The sequence below is a fragment of the Scomber japonicus genome, chromosome 18, assembly GCF_027409825.1.
Source record: "Scomber japonicus isolate fScoJap1 chromosome 18, fScoJap1.pri, whole genome shotgun sequence".
In the NCBI taxonomy this organism is placed as follows: Eukaryota; Metazoa; Chordata; class Actinopteri; order Scombriformes; family Scombridae; genus Scomber; species Scomber japonicus.
Window position 1 is genome coordinate 13,831,466 of NC_070595.1, and position 13,020 is coordinate 13,844,485.

At 39.6% G+C, this 13,020-nt stretch overlaps 2 protein-coding genes across 2 annotated transcripts in view; one reads left to right on the top strand and one right to left on the bottom strand.

Moving 5' to 3' along the window:
• Positions 1-5,602, bottom strand: gtf2f1 (general transcription factor IIF, polypeptide 1). The gene is made up of 14 exons (XM_053338669.1): positions 5,583-5,602; positions 4,826-4,895; positions 4,499-4,545; positions 3,844-3,916; positions 3,413-3,606; positions 2,873-3,043; positions 2,347-2,552; positions 2,015-2,162; positions 1,849-1,904; positions 1,598-1,729; positions 1,400-1,470; positions 1,001-1,142; positions 744-882; positions 1-537 (listed from the first exon to the last, which is right to left on the bottom strand). Exons 2-14 carry the CDS (start codon positions 4,835-4,837, stop codon positions 333-335), a joined length of 1,596 nt encoding a protein of 531 aa, XP_053194644.1. The 5' UTR covers positions 4,838-4,895; positions 5,583-5,602; the 3' UTR covers positions 1-332.
• LOC128379245 (uncharacterized) overlaps positions 4,661-13,020 on the top strand; it is a 24,396-nt gene continuing 16,036 nt past the window's right edge. Inside the window, exons 1-18 of the mRNA XM_053338869.1 lie at positions 4,661-4,669; positions 6,545-6,589; positions 7,209-7,247; positions 7,353-7,748; positions 7,899-8,030; positions 8,204-8,350; positions 8,496-8,621; positions 9,080-9,223; positions 9,571-9,717; positions 9,801-9,947; positions 10,027-10,064; positions 10,221-10,301; positions 10,472-10,501; positions 10,593-10,755; positions 10,833-10,946; positions 11,027-11,202; positions 11,339-11,533; positions 12,672-12,875. Coding sequence (XP_053194844.1) covers positions 6,556-6,589; positions 7,209-7,247; positions 7,353-7,748; positions 7,899-8,030; positions 8,204-8,350; positions 8,496-8,621; positions 9,080-9,223; positions 9,571-9,717; positions 9,801-9,947; positions 10,027-10,064; positions 10,221-10,301; positions 10,472-10,501; positions 10,593-10,755; positions 10,833-10,946; positions 11,027-11,202; positions 11,339-11,533; positions 12,672-12,875 — 2,313 coding nt within the window. The 5' untranslated portion in view covers positions 4,661-4,669; positions 6,545-6,555. The remainder of the gene's footprint in view (positions 4,670-6,544; positions 6,590-7,208; positions 7,248-7,352; positions 7,749-7,898; positions 8,031-8,203; positions 8,351-8,495; positions 8,622-9,079; positions 9,224-9,570; positions 9,718-9,800; positions 9,948-10,026; positions 10,065-10,220; positions 10,302-10,471; positions 10,502-10,592; positions 10,756-10,832; positions 10,947-11,026; positions 11,203-11,338; positions 11,534-12,671; positions 12,876-13,020) is intronic.

Below are 13,020 nucleotides of genomic sequence, written 5' to 3' on the forward strand. Positions count from 1 at the left end.
TTTTTTCATTCATTAAGCTCTACGTTAAACTGTTTACACATGGAGAATAACCACACAACGTTTGAGCTATTTTCCCTCTAGACATTGACAATGTTTTCAGTCTTTAATATGAAACTTCAGGGTATGAAAAACTAATTCAAGATGTTTAACAAAATACTTTTTGATAAACACCATGTGTGACAGTTTCAACTTTTCATCCTGCAGCATGTCACAGCACAATCTGTTTTGAAACAGACACAAAGCCTCTCTGGCAGGGTCAGGGGTGTTGAAAATACTAAACCTTTTCACTCTGTGGTCCTCTCTACCGCCTCTCCATCCCCCACTTACATTGGTTATTCAGTGAGGTAGAAATGCATTTTTTCGTTAATATTCTTGCGCTCTGGGTTGAGCCGCTTCAGGATCTGTGCCAGCACGTTTACAGTCTGCTCACTGCTCAAACCAGTGCGCTTGGTCTGGAACTTCTTCAGCAGGTCTTTGGTGGTCATTGGTTTACGGATCAGGTAGCGCCGGACAGCTTCCTCTGTTAGCTGCACATCACTGTGAGGGAGATGGATATAAGAGACACTGTGTTTATACTGTTCACAAATGCCTAGTCAAACTATTTCTCTTTTGGCTTAAAGTTAAATGAATGCTTGCATTATGCTGCCAGCTTTGTAAACAAATATATTTTACAATTTTGCAGTGTCAGAGAGAAGAAATAACATTTTATTTCTAAGAGGCATAAAGCATGACTGTTAAAGTACCTGGAACTTGGTGTGGATTTTCCTGATGGGGGCTGAGGTGTGCTCTTCCCAGAAGGAACAGGACTCTGACTGCTAGGCTCCATCTTCAGCCTTTTGGCTGCTGGTGAGTCAGTGGCAGGCCCCTGAGGCTGTCTTTTACCTGTTGGAAAGGGAGGTTTAGTTGGTGTGGAATCATGACAGGGGGACAGCCACTTTTGAGAGCGTTACATAAATACATCAAACATCTGTCATGCGTGGGTTTGTGTACGAACAAATACCTTGCTCTAGCTTGCTGGCAGCGGCACGGAGTGTGCTGGAGGTTGAGGCAGAGTCTATGGATGGTGTTCCCGGGCGGCTGCCAGTCCTGGAGCTTCCTGCGGAGCCACGCCCACCTCCACGTTTAGGAGGTGTGCGTTTTTTCTAAGACAGAGAGAAAGAGAAGGAGCAAAAGACAGATGTTTAAAACCCACATATATACAAAACCATTCACATTCACCCTAATGAAAAACCTGTTTTAATAAAACATTTGTGAGTCTTAATTCTAGTCCATGTGACAACTAATGTTACTAATTATCCTGGGACAACACACAAACAAATGTAAAAACTGAAAATCTACATGTTGTTTTAGCAGGAATAGCCAATAAATTGCATAAACATCTATTTATTCTCTCACTCACCATGAACAGAGCGGAGGCTGTCTCTCCCTCTATGTCGCTGTCGTCTGAGCTGTCTGATTCTCCACTGCTGTCTGTGACACATAAGTCCATACAACTTAACATAATGTAACTTTTAACAGAAAGGAGTATCATATTTATTGAGACCTCATCCAGTTATGTATTTTGTCAAATTGTCATGCGTCTTCATGAGGTCTGTACCTTTTTTCTTCTTCTTGTCAACTTGAACTGGGGTTTTCTTTCCATCCTCTTCTTCTTCCTCTTCTTTTGTTTCCTCCTCGTTCTGTTTCTCTTCCTCACTTTCTTCCTCGCTTTCGGATGCCTCATCAATCCCTGTAAAGGACGACCATTTGGAAATACTAATCATTCATCAAATAAACCCAAAAAGTCAAACAGTTTGAAATGCTTTAGCTGCTGACAATTTAAAAAGGAAAGGTTCATCATTGGTTGACCTTTAGGGAGGTCCTCTCCTTTGCTGGGCTTCCCCTTTTCTGGCTCTTCATCTGAACTGTTTTTGGAAAACAAAATGACATACTTGTAAGAAGAAAAAACATAAAAAACACACATCTATTGTAAATAGAGTGGGAGATTTGTGTGCCATAAATGAAAGGATCTAACCTGCTTTCATCTGACATGTAATCCACCTCTAGACCCTCGTAGTCACCGTCATCGCTGTCTTCCAAGGCCTCTTTGTCGTTGCTCTTTTTCTTCTTCTTTCCTTTTCCTTTCCCCGTGTCTTTCTTTGTCTTCGACTTGCCTTCTCCATCTGCACAATAAAAAGTTTTGTTTTTTTGACAATTGTGACCCTTAACTAACAGGTTGTGATGTGCAGGTGTCACAGGGAGAGTAGCCAAGTCCTCGTTTTGACCATAATTCAGCATAATACTTTGATCTAAATTGTTGGGTACTTGATACACACTACGGAGAAGGGTTCTTGTCTTTCTCCTTACCATCTCCCATACTGCTGTCACTGTCATTGCTGCTCATCTCCAGGTCGTCTTCCAGGTCGTGAATGCGCAGATCACCTCCTCTCCCACCCCCTTTCTTTTTCTTCTTCCCCGATTTCTCGTTTTCGTCCTCGTCGTCGTCACCACGCTCCTGCTCCCGCAGACGTCTCTGAAGCATGATGCTGAAGTGATTTACCACCTTGTTCCTCCTGTAAAAGGAGTCCAAAATTAGCTTTTTGACACACCTCCCTAATCACCTTTGTTCACATTCTCTGCTCCTCTTCTTTTTGTGTCATCTTTAACATCCACTCCTGACTGGTCACTCCATCACTACTCACTGTTCCCTCTTCACTGCCTCCTTTCTTCCTCTGGAGTTTTACTTACCCTAGTCCTTCTGTTTCTGGTCGCCAGCTCTCCTAGAACTCCCCCCTTTGAATGCCTTAATTCTTTTCATTTTAATCTTGACTTTCTCCTGTCCCTATGACTCTAGCACAAACATCCATTCCTCCCTGCTCCTTCTTTCTCTTACCTGCCCCACTCCTCCTCAGCCTCCTCAGCAGTGAGAGTTCGGTGTTTGGCTTGCGGTGTGAAGTTGTACCAGCCCTGTACCGGGAAGGCCTCAAAAGCTCCATCGGGACACTGTGTAAAGATGTAGTAGGATGCGTTTTCTGTAACACCGCCCTTCTTTAGACCTTTGAACCTGAGACAAAAATTTACACAGACATAGGGAGAGAGGAAACAATTTGACAAATAAAAATTATGCAGAGTGCTACAAATGCATAGCCTGGCTAACATCAGACATCATATGAAATAGAGGTAGGGTCTGGCGAGGAGCCGTTCCTCGTATTTGAGGCGGGATCAATGAATGTCGATCAAATGCTTCTGTACGCTACTGGACAAACTTACAGCCAATTATATCAACGATTTTCAAAAGTACAAAGCCAACATATGATGACTTCATGCAAGTAACAGTAAGGAAATATTTATAATTCCAACCTTATTTGGGGTTTGCAAGGTTGGCGTAAATGATCACATGATTCACAGTGTAAAAAAATGTCTTTCTCCTCACCTCTTGCCAGCCTTGCCATTGACCTTGAGAATCCAGGGTTGATCCTCTGCTTTGAACTCGCGTGTCACGATACCAAACTTCTTCCGCCGCGCTTCCTCACGCTGCTTTTTGCCAAACTCACTGCCAGCTGCACCTTCCGCACTCTCCTCCTCCCCATATATGCGCCGAGCACTCATGTCTCTTTCCATACGAGCCTGATGGGGAAGGAGGCAGGTGAACATACATGAGACTGAAAAATTATCCCTTTGGTCAATGACCAAGTTATTTTTCTTAGAGTACAGATTTCCTGTATTCTCTCATTTCTCTCTATGTTCTTTTTCAGTTATCACACTGCTTGTCATGTTTCTCTCGGTAGTGGCTCTGCACCCCACCTAACAGCAAGTACACCTCAGACCATCTGTCATGGGTAGACACGCCAACATAAAACCCACCTGCGTCCAGGTTGAACAGTTGACTTTGTCTCCTGCATTGAAAGCCATGATGTTGTACTTCTTGTTGGTGTTTCTATAGGATACAAAAACATACATACAACAAAATCATTAATTAATTCAACATGCTTGTTCCCATTGAGGTTTATGGGATGAAGAAATACACCTGCAGTATAGACAATTTATCATGCAGTCCACTAAGTCAATTTGGAAATTCACTTTTCATTTAAACCCCAATGCAAAAGGGCTTCAACAAACGGTAGATCCATAAATATAGAATCAAAACCTGTCAAATAGCATACATTCCCTTCCATAAACAAACAGAGTACAGTAAATGAATGTAACAGTTAGTTACTGCAGATCTGTTTAAACTCAAGTTGGCATATGTGGTGCATGACATTAAAAAGAAATCTAACGGAGCACCTGCCTACACATGTTGCACAAATACATTGCAATGAGTGAAGCTTGGAGTTATACAGAGTCAACAAATAGCTGCAAAGAAAAAATAAGCACTTGTAAAAGCCTTGTTTTCAGAAAATAAACCCCTATTTTTCAGTTTGTATTACATCACAAAGTAGTACAAGGGCTTTTCCACATGCTTTGGGACAATGTACGTGCATATCCGTCCATGTGGTGCCTTAACGTGCATGTTACTCACTTGGGGACTCGCACAGTGTATTCAGTGCCAGAGGAACTGCTGCTCCCCTGTAAGACAAACACATCCACAGATTTTTTTTTTTAGCGGGCTTTATCTCAGCACTGGACCAGCACCAAAAGGTCAGAAGCATGTTTTTAACTTTATCACAGCTGCATGGCATGATGGGCTGGAGTAAATAAAAGAATACAACTGTCTACATGGTTATGGAGAAAGACTATGCACTGAAAGCTACCATACAATTTGACTGTCATACGTTTACAACAGGGTATGTTATGGCACAACAAGACCAGACTTATAATGCATTATAGCAGTAGTGTCATAACTTACCAGCGACGTCATGATTTATCCTCTGTGTTGCCTTTGCACGTCAACAGTTGCTTCAGACAAGCTGGCTTCACTGTTAAAAACAGCAGAGTTGCATTAATAATGGGCTTCATCGGACTGAACTAAAGGCAAAGTACTCCAACTGTAGCGAAATATCGACAACACATTTATGTATTTCTTTGTAGCAGCACATTGGCGTCTGGTTTAACTGGTGACCGACTCACATTACATTACGTTATGAGAGGTGAAGGAGTCTTCTGAGCACAATTTAACTTAACATAACTTAGAAGTTAAACACAGATTAGTATGTAATTAAAAGGGATTAAACTACAATTACACGCTTTTAGGAGAACACTAGTAAACACGGTCGCCGGTTAAACCGTAACACCGGACAATAACTACCCACATACTTTGCTTTTTCACAACTGAAACACATTTCTAAAGGACTTTTGTTATACCACTGAACACCGAATTCCTGTTTTGATAAGGGGACTACATTATTATTACAACACTAGTCCGGAAACGCAATATAACGCTCCCCACTGAGCAGTATTTTGTTGAAAGAGGCACCATTAACGTTAGCTCCTAATGCTAAATAAACGCCAAACGGTTTAGTTGCAGTGTGCGCTAAGTTAGCACAAACCGTTATTAATTTAACAATTTGTGTGAAATAAAAGAAAAAACGAACACAAAGTTTCACAGAAATACACTACTCTCAGATATTAACAAAATAAATATAACATTTGTACGCTTCATTTACCGGTGCGCCTCCAATTCGTTCCGTCAATATTTCGTAGTCGGTAGGAAACATACACAAGAACGATGGTTCCTAGCCGGGTCCTTTCTTTTGATTGGCTTATGGGGGCTCTGCTTGTCCCCCTACTGTATGCTCACAGATAGAAGACCACTCTTGTATACATTTGTGACCAGTGACCACAGATCACGGAGCAATGAATATGGCCACGTATACCTCAACAAGTGAATCAAGTATTAACCATGAACGTTTTCAGAGAACAGTAGAGTAAACTGGCGACCACACGCGTCTAGCAGCCCAGTGCTTGGTCCCCAATCCGCAAAATTCCACAAAATTGTTATTAAAACTGTATCACCAAATCCAATGTGTTGAGTTTATTAAAACTAACACTGAACTGCCTACATTGATAATATCAGTGTGCTGTAACAAAGCCGTTCATTTAAGAGGACTGTTGCTCCTCTTTGTGACCACCAGAGGGCAGTGAACACACTATACGGATCAACGGCATCAAGTTAAATATAATGTAAGACTGCTGTTACAATATAAAATGAATAAACAAAACAGAGACGTGCTGTAAGTAATATTCAGTCCACTGCAGAGTGTATAAATTTAAGTGGGAAAATAAATTTACAACGGTAGCTAATATTTATTGCAGCTGTGTGGCAATACATGGTAGTTTGTGTTAAAGCTGAATGGAACTGTTGAAACTATCACCAACTTAAATTATATGTTAATAAACAGAAATTGAATCTTTATAATTTGTATATCAGATTCATGTAAACATACTGCTGTGTCCCACTGTTCCTCTCTTGTGTCCTGTCATGAGCTGTATTATACTTAGTTTGCATAGTTTTTTGCACTGATGTCGAACATTGTGAAAACAGTTTTGTTTGTTTTTTGGATGCAAATTCCCTAAATGTGCTGTATGCATACATAGCTTCAGCAGTAATAATAGATGTTTTGTGAAGAAGGACCTGTCATGATGAACGTGTGTGTCTTTTCACTTCTCCTGGGTAAGTTAATTTGTTAAGTTAATATGTTTCATATAATAGATAATTAATTTTTACATTATCTTTCCAATACTTTAGTGTAGGTAAGTCCCTCAAAACTGCAGTACAGAGATATTTGCTTGTTTGTTAATAATAAATAATTAATGATTACATTATATTTCCAATAATGTATAACACCATTTAGTATAGCCCTGCTAAGTCATTCTGCCTTTTTATTTCAATATATAATAGGATACAATAGGATACTTTTGAGTTATTACTTTTTTTTAACCAAATGCAGCAAACTTTTAAACTTTATCAGCAAGATTTAAAAAAGCTGTATAGACTGAAACACTTGTTTAATCACAAAATATTTTTATAATTCACAGTGTTCTGTTATAATTAGGGCATTTTCATGTCTATTTCTTCATCAAGGTCATCTTTACAAGTTAAGCAATAAACCTTTTCTTATTGTCTTGCAAATAAATTACATGTAGGCTATTTTTGATTGAATGCTTTTTATACTTCGAAATTGTGCTATGTTGTAGATTAATTGTTTGCATTACCTTAAGTGACATTTTCAGCAGACAGCTGACTGCTCTGCTTAAAAGCAATAACTCTTCTTTTTCTCTGTGCCTTATAGGATCCCTCTTTATCCTTGGCCATTGTGTTTTTCCTCCCGGTATGGATGATGATCAAAATTTCAGTTATACATTCTGGCTATATTTGAATTAAGATTTTCGTTCATTATTAGGCTATTGATAGTAATTTTTTCTGTTTCATGCAGGTTCATGTGATGGATATCAAAACATAACTCAGCCATGGCGCAACAAAGCATTTACATCAACTTCCTTTACCGGCTACCCCAAGGATGATGGGCATCTTGTTGGGTCATGGTGGCGCTTCACAGGGATTGGTGGAGACAGAATCATTTCAAGCTGCATTAGGTCCAGTCTGGGTGGTTCCTATTATCCCATCTATGTTCCATCTTCACATCCAACAGTTGAATCTGTAACTCCAACAACAGGGACTGCATATATCTATTATAAATATATATATAGTTATAATTATTATAGTTTGTGCGGTAGTTACGGTCGTACAGTGAGCATGGCTCTCTGTCCTGGAGGATTCTATGTATACAAACCAGAACGTCACCCAGTCGCCCATTCGGCTTATGCAACCTGTAAGATATGATTACTAATTGTCGTCCTTTGCTTTATACTTTAGTGTAGATAAGTCCCACTCAATGAACTAAACTACAGTTACAGGGATCTTTGTTTGTTTGTTTGTGTGTGTGTGTGTGTGTGTGTGTGTGTGTGTTATCTCTGTCTAGATCATTATGATTGTAAACCAGACTCCTGTGGACCACTTGCTCAGTGTAACACTGATGGAGGCTGCGTTTGTGTTTCTGGGTATGAAATCCCACCAGCACACCTACCCACAGGGGATTCATATGGTTGTCTTGGTAAGTACATTCATCTAATTGTAATTGCTGTAAATTACAATGTGATTTATATCAACTGTATTCATTTTTCCCAGATACATTAAGATGCACATCATGCACACTTAAGGTCTGCATTTTGTGAGCATGTACTATATTTCCCATCTTCAAATCACATCTGTGACTTCTCTTGCCAGACATTGATGAGTGTCAAAAGGCTTCAGAAACCTGTGGTCCTTATTCCAGTTGTAACAACACTGTTGGATCATACAACTGCACGTGTCTGATTGGATTCAATGCAACGAATCCAGCATTACCAACTGAACATTCGAACCCATGCAACGGTATCATTTAAAAAGAAAACATTCTGATCTCAGTTTTTCATTGATTCAATCTCAAACTTTCTGTTGAAATGTAGTGACAATATTTTGTCCACGTACCAGGTATATGTAGAAGTTTACACGATTGTGTTTTCTTGTTTCTTCAAAGATATTGATGAGTGTCTTGACAATGTCTGTGGTGATGATGGGACGTGTGACAACAAACCAGGAAGTTACGCATGTGAATGCCATGAAGGCTACCAGATAGTACCCGACGCAACTCCTGTTTGCCAAGGTCTGCTACAATATACTGTTACACATCTCCACTAATCAGGACTAGCTGTGAACTGTTTTTTATGTTCTTTAAGCAAATACACATCTATTTCTACCTCAGAATTTTCACCAGAGCATTGTGTTCTTGAAGAAAATACAAACCAGTATTTTTCAAAATTGAAAAAGGTCTTTTAGTTAAAGCTGTAATCTTAAGACTCAGCAAAGATGTGGCACAGTGTTGCATTTTTGTTGTTGTTTTACCCCATGATTGCTGGTACTACTGTATGTGCTAAAAATGTCATGACTGGAATGCAAATATGTCCTTTAGATTTTTACCTGTGATGAATTAAGACAGATTTGGCTTTGTCAGCTGGACAGGGACAACTTACAAATCAAATTTCCACATTAACATAATTTTTGCATAATGGGGCAACATATTACAAATTTTAACAGCAACTATATTGACTGTTCCTTCCTCAGATATTGATGAATGTTTCAACTCCACTGTCTGTGGCCCTGACTCTGTTTGCACCAACACACCTGGAGCTCACACCTGTGCATGTGAAGTGGGGTACACACCAACTCAACCAGACCAGGAACCCAGCGAGAACAACATCTGCCTTGGTATTTTCCTTTAGGTGTAGAGGAGGAGGTTTTCAGCATCTAGGAGCAGATGGAAAACTGCAATTTGATTGTCAACTGTGTAGGTTATAACAGAAAAGGGAGTCATACTGTACATGCAGACGAAGTAGGTTTCAGTTTGGACATGTAATGGCTGAAGAAAACACAGCCATGAGGGTGCTTTCATTAAAAGCTGTGCTGAGAGAAAAATGTCCTGATATGGCATCATATGTAATATGGTTCAACTTTAAATATTTAGATTGTAGTGTGGCTCCATTTACATGTAGGGTAAAAATACATAAACAATGCTGTTGGTCCATTATTTTACTTGTAAAACATGTATTTGGCAGATATTGATGAGTGTGTGAAAGATCCTGCCATCTGTGGTCCTAGTTCCAACTGCACAAACTCAATTGGGTCTTACAACTGTACTTGCTTCATTGGTTATCGACTGAACAACCCAGATGTGATAGCCAGCTTGGCTAACCCATGCACAGGTGCGTGCAACTATTCGCTATTAGTCTGATTTCACTATCACATGTTTTACTATGTTTAACTAATGTGTTTTCTCACTCTACAGATATAGATGAGTGCAGTGAGACACCTGGTTTATGTGGTAAACAAACTGTGTGTACTAATGAACCAGGGACATACTATTGTTCTTGTCTGGATGGATTTTATCCTTCAACAGGAATCTTGTGGAAGATGGGTGTCTCATTTTGTCAAAGTGAGTAACTCATGTATAAAAAATAATTGAGATGAATGACAATTTAAGCACATAAATGTATTTTCTGACATACTGACAGGTCTTCAAGATATTCTAGATGCAATTGTACCACCAGAGGTAAGCCCTGCCGACATAAACTGTTGTCTCTTTATTGTGCAATGGAAACACAGTGATTTTTTAGATTTTAGAAGACTGTACCTTTCTGTCATGGGTCAAATCATCAGCATACAGAGCAGGAATGCCAAAAACACTCATCAGACACATTTATTGCAGGGTCAGACAAAAGAGAGAGCATTTCTATGCAATATGGATCAACAACTTAAGAACAACACTGGTGTCGTCTTACCTGAAGCTGTATGAAGAAAATGTTTTTGTTTTTAAAGTCATGGCTTGATTTCCATTATATTCAATATAATATTCATAATATGAAATTCATTTTTGACTGTTTTAGTGATGCAATAAGGTGTGCTAAAGGAGCAGTTACATTCTCTAATGCTTTTCACTCTGTCCTGTCCTTTTTCCAGACAGTGGCCAATAGCTTTTCTGCATCTATGGTACTTAACACCCAACAAAATTATTTAATGCTACTGATGTGTAGTTGTTATTTTATCCATTACAATGATTTAAATTCTTCAATTCCTGTAGGAAGTGTCTGGTGTTGGACCAATGGCCAGGTCAATCAGAGTTAGTAGTGAAAGAGACGGGGAGACTGGCAGTGTGATTCTGGGCATCTCAGACCTTCTGGTTACTGCAATGGTGTCTCCAACTCAGAACCAAACCAGAAAAGCAGTGCAGACTTCTACAGTGGGTAAGAGAAGTTCCTCTTTATTGTAATTCTCAGTGAATATCAAAGAAAACCTACTTTAATTCTTATCTATTTGCAAGATTTGAGTCTACGTACCATGGGTCCTGGGAGTCATGATGACATCAGTGTTGTCCTGTCTGCCAAAGGACAGACCATGGATATCAACTTGCAGTCTCTGGCTGAAAAGAACAATGGTGAGAGCGATTATATTATAAAGAACATGCAATAACAGACATAGAGAACATTTTTATTTATTTATGTTTCTTGATCTCAGGTTCAGCAGCTGTTGCCTTCATGACACTGACTGGGATGGAGAGTCTTCTCAGTCATCAGTACTTTAAAACAGAAAACAAGACGGAGATGTACTCGGACGTATTCACAGCTATATTACCCTCAGTAAACCACACCAACCTCACTGAGCCTGTCAACTTCACCATCCAACACAAGAAGGTAATGCAGCGTTAACCAAGATATTGATTGCACACTCCTCCATCCATCCATCCATCCATCCATCCATCCATCCATCCATCCAAAAAGCAGCTAACTATAAATGCATTTAACTTTTCTGTTTCTCTTGTTTTCTCAGAAAGTCCCTGAATCTGGAATAGTGACTTGTGTGTATTGGGAAGATAAACATGAGAACAATAATGAGGCAGGAAAAGAGGGAGAGACGATGCGTTGGTCAGTGGAGGGATGTTGGGTTGCATACTCTGATGAAAACTACACAGTGTGCAGCTGCTCTCACCTTTCTACCTTCGCTCTCATCATGCAAATTGGAGAGGTATGAGATTCCTTTGTATTCAGTACAAGTGTATAACTGAAGTCCGGCACAATGGAGGATTAACTGATTCAAAGATAAATTACGGACTTGATGTATTTACATATGTTTGCCTGTCAAATTTCATTATTCTCACATCACACGATTAAAAAACTGGAGTAATGGTAGGACCCACTTCCCTCCTATTATCTTTATGGTCAATTTGACCCCATTCAATGTTTATCATTCAAAAAATAATAGTTGACTTTTTTTTTTTTGCTTCATTTTGACTTTTCCTAAACTTGATGGGGACAACTAATTATGCTTTGTGAGTATGAGTTGTTTTAGCTGTGTAAAACTGTGTGACCTAACATACCTACTTTTGAGTTGATACATGACAGGGGGGAGACATAACTACCATGAGAACTTCGATACTTCTTGTGGTGTGGGTACGGGAAATAACTTGACTTGTGAACTCCTGCCAAAATGAGGAAGCCAATGTCGGCTTGCGAGTCCATCACATCCAAGTCATCCAACTACACATACCTCCCCTCTAAAATGATCATCCCAAGTACAATATTTTCAATTGATGGTTATATGTAGCACTCAAATAATGACTTTATGTCTTCAACCTGTTGTTGAAGTAAGGAGAGGGACCATATTTTTCCATTTTTGGTGCTAACTTGATATGGGGGAGGGGGAAACAATATTCCCATGAGAACTTTCCCGCACCATAGGCATGAAGGTGTCTGTGTGTGTGTGTGTACAGTATGTGTGACCTACTGTACTCACACCTGCCAAAGTAGAACTGATATTTCCCGCACCATGGAGGGTGGGGAATTCCTGTAAGGACATTGATAGTTCATGCAAAATAAGGGAGGAGAAAACATACAAAAGCTGATGGTGGCGCTAGATGAAACGTCAACTCGCTACTAAGTCAATTGGTTATTTATGCCTGACACAAACATTTGGTCATTTTGTGGAGGCAGATATCCCTGGGGTCAGATTGACCCCAAGGGTAAATGTGTTAGTAATATTTGAGGATAATAGGAGAGTTACATAAAACATTGGATTAGACATGCGGTTTAAATCAGCATTCACATCTTCTAGTGTGTGCCCAATCTACATGTCTCTCTCTATGTTTTGTCTTTTGCTTTCTTAGCCTCCACCGCAGGATTTTTTCTTAATTTGGCTGAACCGAATATGTGTGATTGTCGGACTTTTCTTCTTTGCTTTGGCCATCCTCACCTTCCTACTGTGTAGCTGGAACCCCAAGATCAACAACACAGCCCGTCTTCATCTCTGCCTCAACCTCGCCTTGTCTCATCTGCTGCTGCTGTGGAATGACAAATATGTTGAACATGAGGTGAAGTAACAGATGAAGAGTTTTGTCTTTTGTTTTAAAAAAATACCTCATGGGCAATAACGTGTGTATTACATGTGACCAAAAGGAAGCTAACCATTCTCTGCATTGAGCTAATAACTTAAATGAAAGGAGGAAATATTTAATT